This window comes from Xenopus laevis, chromosome 3S (genome assembly GCF_017654675.1).
Source record: "Xenopus laevis strain J_2021 chromosome 3S, Xenopus_laevis_v10.1, whole genome shotgun sequence".
Lineage (NCBI taxonomy): Eukaryota > Metazoa > Chordata > Amphibia > Anura > Pipidae > Xenopus > Xenopus laevis.
In genome coordinates, this window is record NC_054376.1 from 88,563,743 (window position 1) to 88,573,242 (window position 9,500).

At 40.8% G+C, this 9,500-nt stretch overlaps 1 protein-coding gene across 1 annotated transcript in view; it reads right to left on the minus strand.

Moving 5' to 3' along the window:
- kcnmb4.S (potassium channel subfamily M regulatory beta subunit 4 S homeolog) overlaps nucleotides 1-9,249 on the minus strand; it is a 28,653-nt gene extending 19,404 nt beyond the window's left edge. The window contains exon 1 of the mRNA XM_018254686.2: nucleotides 8,273-9,249. Coding sequence (XP_018110175.1) covers nucleotides 8,273-8,608 — 336 coding nt within the window. The 5' untranslated portion in view covers nucleotides 8,609-9,249. The remainder of the gene's footprint in view (nucleotides 1-8,272) is intronic.
- Between the last annotated feature and the right edge of the window lie 251 nt (nucleotides 9,250-9,500).

Below are 9,500 nucleotides of genomic sequence, written 5' to 3' on the forward strand. Positions count from 1 at the left end.
TTTTTTCTTGTCAGTAATCCAAAACTATGGGTTTTTTTATAAAAAGAGTACAGTAGTATAGCACATATTATTATAGACACAGATAAAACAGTTCTAATTTCTACTGATCAATGGAAATGCATGTGTCCTTATCTAGAGATGTACTGAGCAGTGAGAAAGAAACCAAATCCAGAGCTCTCCCATAAACCGGAAATAGCAGGAGTTGCCGTGTGGGTCTGTCAGTATGCATTATTCCTTGTGTGATCTCAGAGGAGTGTTAGCTCTGTGGCAAGTTCAAAAGCTTCAAAAGGTTCTTGGTTACTTTGCTAGTCTATGATGATATCCCAGCAAAATGAATGCAACGAGTAAATGCAGAATAAAAGGGGTGCATACCCTTTGCTATTGCAAAAATTGTATTACATGCACTGCACATGTTTGCAAAAGCCATTTGTTTGTAAACTTTACGAGGAAATGGTTGTTTGCAAATCGTTGTCTTCTTGCGCTAAGGTCCCTGTTCTAAAAAGCGTACAAACTATTACAATGAGGAGAGAGACAGAAACAAAATAAGGAGAATGGAACCAACCCTGTAAGTGCATATTGCACTGGTATTAAGTGGAATGATGGAATGAGGCTATGAGTGGACACATCCACCAACAACTGTAAAGTAGGAGCTACATATGTCAGCAAAGCACCCAGTGAAGACTATAATTATGGCTGAAAGCAGCAGCACTTGTAACCATGGGCTGCAGCAAGTGATAGGAAATATAATATAGGTTAAATTACCTATGTATTTGTACAAGAAAAGCAATCTGTTTTATGCTCCATTAAATACTTTGGGGAAACAATCTTAAAGAGAGAGAATTGTATCTGTTAACTCTTTTCAGAACTTTGCACTATAATAGAGTAGAATCTACTTTCTGTGGGTGCCTGTGTGTCTCAGACCTGTGATGTGCAGCACAATAAAGGAATCTAAACTTTCCATGGTGCTGGAATAGTAAAGTTTGCTATTGCTCAAAGCCTGGTCCTTTCTCACAATAAAACAATCTCCTTCCATATTTGCAAGCTGTAATGCCCTGTTGAGAGTTCCCTGATGACTCTGGTATCTACTAGCTGAGAGGGTTGGGATCAGAGATCTCAATACCAGGAAGCAGATCACTAATGGAGTTCATTGGGAAGTGGATGAGTTTGTCATGGGAAGTATCTGGTAAAAACTACTTGTATGGTGATCTGGCTGTTACACTGCAGAACAAGACTAGCTGTGCCTCCCTTCTTTGTTGCTTTTAGTTCTTCAGTTGGGCACCCCTTTCAGTGAACATTAGGGGACATCAGGCCCGGACTGGCAATCTGTGGGTTCTGGCAAATGCCAGAGGGGCTGCTATAAGGTCCCATAGAAAGTCAGTATTTAGTGGGCTGGTGGGGTCTGTTTGGGCCTCTTTGTGGGCTGATTGGGCCTCTGTGTACCTGAAATGCCAGGGCCTTTTTTAATTCTCAGTCCGGGCCTGGGGGACATAGCACTTTATTTAGAATATTTAAACTGAGTTTCTATTTGGTTGAACTGCTTACATGATGGGACTGTGCCCTGGACTTATAGAGAACCTGTGAAGCTGTGGTGGGACTGCTACCAATTCCATACTGCTACTATACAAAGTATGCAGGTAGTTTGTGAGAAGGAGTGTGTTTGCTGTGGTTTTATGTTTGGCATAGCACCTAAATATGGCTGAATCATTAAACTAAATATCTGATTGGATTTGTGTATCTACCTTAATCAGTAATTCAAATTACTACGCCTGATCTGCTGCCAGAACAAAAATGTGCAATGTTCTAAAATAATAAAATAAATCTAAAATAATAAAATGCACCTGATTGGATTTGATTAATTTCAATTTCAACTTTACAGACATGAATCAGACTACACAGCCTATAAACAATCATAATGCACAACACTAGATTGTCCGTGCTCGCAGTCCGTGGTTAACCTGGCTGGGTACCCAACAAAGGTGCAGGCTTGATCCCTCCCACCCACCCTTGTGGTTCTTCCAGTTTTTTAAATTTTTTGGGAAGATTCAGCACTGGAGTGACGTCACTTCTGGGCAAATGTGACAAATGCGTGTACCCTGGGTCGGAAGGTTAGTTGTTCTGTTGCCGGTCGGGTAGCGGGAACATGCGGGTCAAATTGTGGGTTTGGATAACGGGTATGCGGCAGGTACAGGTTTCAAAAAATGGACCCGCGCAGGACTCTAACACAATTATGTAGCACCATGGGTAAAAAATTGTGTAATGCGCTGCATTTTGGGGTTTTGAATGAAGCATTTAGTAAATAAACCTTTATTTGTCTAGTTGCAGCATATGTTACCCTTGTATTAAGTACTTTGTTGTACTGACCTGCTAGTGTACCAAGGGCCCCTGGGCTTAGATGGCCCTCTGCTCTTTCTGGAGCACAGAGGATTAACTAAAAATGTTCTATCTTTGCCAGGCTTTATATTCTTAGCTGTAAACAGCAAGGGGAATAATGTTCTGCATGTACCCTGACTGTTCTATTCTCTGTAGTCTGTCTGTCTCCACTGTATTGTGATGTGATCTTACACAGCTTGTACTAGCAATAATGTAACAAACACTGTGCACCGTGTACAGCTGCTCACAAAGAATTAGTCCTGAATGGGGCTTTTTGTATCAAATATTTCCCATAAATTTCAGTAAATTGGCAGCTAGCTGGCAGATTGTCTTCCCAGTAAGATGATAAGGTTTTAGGGACCTGATTCATTGATACAGTATTACACAGAAGGCTACTAGTTAAATTAAAGGGGTGGTTCACCTTTAAGTTAACTTTTAGTATGTTACAGAAGCAACTTTTCCACTGGTCTTCATTTTTTCTTTTTTTAATTATTTGCCTCTCACTTCTGACTCTTTCCAGCTTTCAAATGGGGGTCACTGACCCCATCTAAAAACGTTGTATTACTCACCTTTATATTCAGGCCCTCCTATTCATATTCCATTATCTCATTCCAATCAGTGCATGTTTGCTCGATAATTTGGACCCTAGCAACCAGATTGCGGTAATTGCAAACCAACGAGCTGCTGAATAAAAAGCTAACTTAATCAAAACAAAAAACTAAAAAATGAAAACCAATTGCAATTGGTCTTAGAATATCACTCTCTACATCATAATAAAATTTAATTTAAGGTGAACAACCCTTTAAGGAATATTGTCCTTGAACGCAGTATGTGCACTTGGACAGAGAACTGGCTGTAGGATAGATAACGAAGAGTTGAATTAATGGAATATTTTTAATTAAACCAGTGTTAGTGGAGCATCGCTGGCCTATGTCCTTAGCCCTTTGTATTTTAACTTGTATATGATGACCTTGAGGTGGGCATTTTAATTGTTGCTGATGATACTAAATTGTGCAGGATTCTGCCACTTTGCAGAGCAATTTGACAAAATTGGGGAACTGGCCAGCAAACAGACAGATGTAGTTCAATGTTGATAAATGCAAGGTTATTCATGCTGGTACAAATAACATAAATGCAATATAAATGTGTTATATACCAAATTGTAGTGTGTTGGGGCATCCTTAATAAACAAGGATTTGGGTTTTTATGAATAACAAGCTGTGTATCTCAAGGCAGTGTCAGTTCTGTCTTGGTATAGATCCCTAGTAAGGCCTCACCTGGAGTATACAGTTTTGGGCTCCAGTCCTTAAGATGAATATTAATGAGTTGGAGAGAGTGTAGCAACTCGACTGGTAAAAAGGGATTAAAATATGAGGAGATATTGTCAAGGTTGGTGTTGTTAATTCTGGAGAAAGGTGCCTGTGCGGGATGTGATAACTCTTTACACATACATATACGCTATAAATAAATGAGTGCCTAGGGCACATTCTGGTCAAGGGACCCTAAAGCTTAAAAGCTTAGGTAGTTGTCCTCTGTTATTTATTACAATTAAACATAACAAATACATCATATGGGCAATTGGTTCAGTTCAAAGAGAAACCACTAACCCCGCTGTTGTCCTCACTTCTACTTTACAAATGACATTCTATAAACATCAGAAATATGATTAAGATAGATACTGTTCCCAAAACACAATCTTACTTGCTCTTTCTAAATGGCTACCATACTTATTGGCAAGACAAGTTGAACCAGAACAGAGTACTGAAACTGCTTTGTGCTCCAGCAAAGTAAATGATACAACCGTTTCCAGAGGGATCAAGATCTGAAGTGGCAATAAGCATGATAAATTATAAGTCTATCTAAGGAACAGGTGACTTATAACATCTAAGGTCAAATATGATATGTATTAAAAATATATACTGGGCACCACTTTCCATGCCAGGTACCATGTTAGGCAAGTTGGAACAAGATGTATGATATGATAATAACATAGGACATCCATGTTTTAAAGGGGTTGTTAACCTTTGAGTTAACTTTAGTATGATGTACAGTGATATTCTGAGACAGTTTGCAATTGGTTTTCGTTTTTAATTATTTGTGGTTTTTGAGTTAGTTAGCTTTCCAGGTAACACTTTCAGCAATCTGATTGCAAGGGTCCAAATTACCCTAGCAACCATGCAAATTGAATAAGAGACTGGAATACTAATAGGAGAGGGGTCTCAAAAGAAAGATGAGCAATAAAGGGTGGCAAAAACCATACATTAGTAGCCTTACAGAGCATTTGTTTTTAGATGGGGTCAGTGAGTCCCAACTGAAAGCTGGGTCGAGTCAGAAAAAGAAGGGAAATAATACGATAAAAAATAAATAATGAAGACCAATTGAAAAGTTTCTTTAAATTGGCCATTCTAAATGTTAACTTAAAGGTGAACCACCCTTTTAATGGAGAAGGAAAGTCTTCGTGCACTTGGGGGTGCCAAACGTTCCGGCTTCTTCTTTCTTCAAATTTCCTGGGGCAGACGCATGCGCAGTTGAACAAAATAGCCAACTTTTTAGTTAAAGTTCGGCTTTTTGTTCTACTGCTCATGCACAGCCGCGCAAAAAAAGAGGAAGACGAAAGAAGATCACTCTGTGGTGCTCACTGGTGTAACCCCGGGCCGGTGCAGTTTTCTGCTGATAAGAGCACCGGCCCGTGGTATCAGGTAAGTCAATACAATCACTTGGGGGTGCCTAAAATTTGGCATGACCCAAAGTCATTCAACCATTAAAATGAGTTACCTATTCAGTTGACCAAATAAGATACTAGCCTCTTTCTAGGTGCCATCCTCTTGCCCAGAACCATTTTGTAGATTTATACTTTGAAGGACGGCCCTGCTTATTCTTCTGTACGCTGAATAAGTTTAGTGTCCTAACAAAGAAAATTTTAGCCAATAATTCATGCCTTGGCCCATGGTGCTGAGTCTGTGCTAATGTTACGCTCTCTTCACTTTAATTAGAAAGCAGATGAATTTGTGTGTCAGTGAACTTTACTTGCCGCATATTTACTCTGGCAATCTTTGCCATAATGCTTTTATAATTAGGGATTTGTGGAGCATGGCATTCTTTGCACGGAAAATAGTTAAAATGAGTTTGGTCTCTTCCCCAATATTATTTCTGTCTCCTGTACAGAATGTTTGGTGCAGTTTGAAGTGGTATCTTGTCCCTAGTGTTGGACATGCCCACAGGAATACCAGGTGTCAGTGGGCCCTCTGTATAGCAACAAAGAGGCAAAATAGATGGATAGAGTTTAGTGTGTAAAGAAAAGAGACTAGGAGAATAAAGGGGTTTATTGATGACTAAAAATAATTTGGAGAGTGGGCCCACATTCTAAGGTTTTCTGACACTGCTTGTCCACCACAATTCAGCATTTCTAGGGTTCAGGTACAACACTGGGGATGTACAGTACATTGTCCAGTAGTGTAGTCTAACTAAAGAAGTCGTTTAATCTTTACAGCAGAAAATGATATATGATATCAATATGGAATTGAACTGAAACCAAAGCCGGCACTTGATTTTCAGACGACTGTAACCTATAGTATATATACAGTATAGAAGCATTCTCTGGCAGTGAGAGTTTCACTTTAAAAATACGCCCTTAGATACTAGCAAATCTCATCCCCTAGGCAACAGAGCTGATCTCATAATGATAAAAATTGCATTAACGCTTTCATCAGAACTGATTGGGAGAATAACAAGAACAAGTTATACCTCTCTTCATGGTATTGATTGTGATAGTTTGCATGAGAAATTTCAAGTTCCTTTGGCTTTAGAGGGGTCTGTCACAAATTGTACCACAATTCTGCTCTCACTGCAAAATAAATACTGGAAAATCCCCTGATTTCCATCTGCCTTTACTTTTCACTGGGTGCTGAAAAGTCAACCCTTTCCTCAAAAGTCGCGATAAGCACTAGGGTTGGATGGCCCAGGTGCTTCCCTCTATAGCATTCTATAGTGTTTACAAGAACATGTCCATACCTCCCAACTGTTCCGTTTTTAGAGGGACAGTCCCTCTTTTGACAGCTCAACCTGCAGTCCCTCATTTGAATTGAAAAGTCCAGTTTTTGTCTGCACTGAACAGCGAGAAAAAGAAACAATGTTTCTAACTTAATTGGCTTTTGGCAGAGAGCCCAGAACAGCCACCACTTGGAAAAATTTGTAACAATTTTGAGATAAACAAATAAGTAATTGTAACATTATAAGATAACAGGTCTCTTGGGAAAACTTAGACTCACAGCTTAAAGGGCAATTTATCTTCATTAGCAAAACTGTAATAACCGAAAAAAAATCACAGAAATGTGTTCTAACCTGCCAAATTTTGTAAAATGAACATGGTAATTAGGGGGTGTGTCCAAAAAATGGGCATGGTCAAAACTTGCCACACTACGCGTGCCAACTTTTTTGTGCCTCTTTTTGTTTCCAAAATGTTGGGAGATATGCATGTGATGCTCAGAACATCATGAAGATCCTACAGGTATGATAAAATAATACATTTTCTGGGCACACTATATGGAACTAGGCATTTCAGGAATGTTTTTCTCTCTGAAATGTTTGTAATCTTGTATGTTTCTTAGCAAATGATGTGGATGTCCAAAGAGGTCTGGCCTATTCTCACAGTTACTTCTACAACTCAACAGCTGGCCAGTGCTAAGCCTAAACTACAACTCAACACTTGGACAGTGATAAGTCTAAACTACAGCTCAGCAGCTGGAAAGTGCTATGCTTCAACTGCAATTCAAGAGCTGGACAATGCTTAGTCTACACTGCAACTCAACAATAGAGAGTGGTCCCACCTTACCATTATCCCATCAAAAATTAAGATAATTACTGTTCCTGGTTGCCCCTTAAATCTTCTGTTGGTGTTCTTTGTAGCACATGTTCATAAATCTCGTATGCAGAAGTATGCAAAGCCACCTTTGTGTTTAATGCCTACAGAACACATAGCCAGTATACATATACAGTGCTATTTTCTATTTTTATGCCCACAGAACACAAAATGTGGGGAGGTGGGGGGAAGTTAATAAAACGTTTATAGTGGACAGAGATACAGGAATACATAGATAATTGGTGATTCAGAGAAAAGTTGGTATTTGCAACAAACTTAGTAGTAAGATGTATGGGGATAGAGAATATAAAGATAGCAAGCAAGTTGGTAATAAAGGGTTAAAAGGGAAATGAGGGGCAGAGGTAAAGAAGATTTACAGATACTACATGGAACACAAAAGCAGATCCCAACTCACAATAGATAAGAACTTCTCCAGGCATTTCCCTCTGCCACAGAACTGTTTAGCTGCTGATTGTGAGACAGACCCTTCCTGAAACAGGCAGCAAGCAGGAGCGACAGTGAAGGCAGAGATGGAGAGCACCAATCTCCGCAGCATTGACAGATGCACCCGAGAGCTGATCAGCTACTTTTATTACTTTCTGAGCAATGTGTCCTCTAATTCCTTCTTGGCTATGTGCGCAAAAGAATTATTTTGTGCACATATTTTAAATTTGTGTACGCTGTTTTTGAAAACTGTGTGCTCAATTCAAAATACAAAAATGTTGTGTTTTCATAATTAGTTGTATGCGATGCCCTCAACATTTGAGTTTGTGTGCACACCTTAGAGGTAACGTTGTTGCTGAGTGCCTGACTGTGCCACTTCTAAATTGTGCTCTCTGTCTCTGTCAAGTACAACTGCAAGTAATATTAAAGGAGTAAATAATAGGTCATTATTGTGATGTCTCCTTCTATTGGAAAGTGTTTGCTTAACCCTAGTTCCAGCCCTTTTCCTTGGCTACTAACTAATGGCAAAGACTAAAGCAACATCCTACCATTGTGGAGCTGAGGTGTTCTCTCATCCTGGCACTGGCCCTGTGCCCTTACCTTGGGATTGTTGATGAGTTGCCGCTCGTCCTGATGCAGCAGAGCCCTGGAATTGGACTCAGAATTATTGACATAGATCTGCAGGCAGGGGTACAAAGAGATGCCCTTACAGTCAGTCCCACAGCTAAAGGTGCACTCAAACATCTCCCCGATCTGCTGCACAGACAGTACCGTGCAGTTCGCAGTCTTGCCCTGCATCTCCAGCAGAGCCGGGTGCAGCCAGCAGAAGCCCAGGATAAAGAGAGAGATGATACCGGAGAGGATGAGAAATAAACCCAAGCGAATGCTTTTGTCTTCGGCTTCTGAGTACTCGTGAGCTACTCGGATCTTTGCCATGGCGTGTTGCTGGGTGGCATCTGCACAGAGACTTCACAGTGGGTTGCTCCAAGTCATCATGGTGAGGAACAATGAGCAGTCTGCTGACACTTATCTCATGTTAGAGAACAAAATCAGGCTTCTCAGACTACTTTTAGATCACTTCCAGGACAGTGTGGCAATCAGGCTTCTCCAGTGCTGAGTTCCTCCCCATGCCCACACCCTGGAGATAAAGAGATGTCACTCTCTCCTTTTCCCACCAATGGGGGGGCATCAGCCTCGGAGCCCCTCGTGAGCTCACACTTAATTCCTTCTCTGCACTAGTGATGGCATCTGTGCAGGGCTGGAACTAGGGGTAGGCAGAAAAGGCAGGTGAATAAGGCACAATCATTGTGGGCACACTTTCCAGTGGAAGGAGAGATCACAATGATTGCATTATTTTCTCCTTTAATTTACAAGCAGTCACTCTCAGCACAGAGAGAGAGAGAGAGAGAGAGAGAGAGAGAGAGAGAGAGAGAGAGAGAGAGAGAGAGAGAGAGAGAGAGAGAGAGAGCATGCTTTAGTGACACAATCAGGTGCTCAGCAAATAATAAAAGTAGCTGCCTCGGGTGCAACTGCCTATGCTGTGGAGATTGGTGCTTTCCCTCTCTGCCTTCACTGAGACAGCTATCTGCTTGCTTGCTCGCTATCTAGCTTGCCTGTGTTGGAGGAAGGGTGGGCGGCGCTGCCTCACAATCAGCAGCAAACCTTAATGTGCCACATACAAACGGCTGGCAGGTGGGAACTGCTTTTGTGCTCTCTGCAGTATCTGTAAATCCCCTCTGCCTTTTCCCCCTATCTCCCTGTTAACCCTTTATTACCAACTTGATTCATCTTTATATATCCCCTTTATGTTGCTACCACTGTCTTGTCA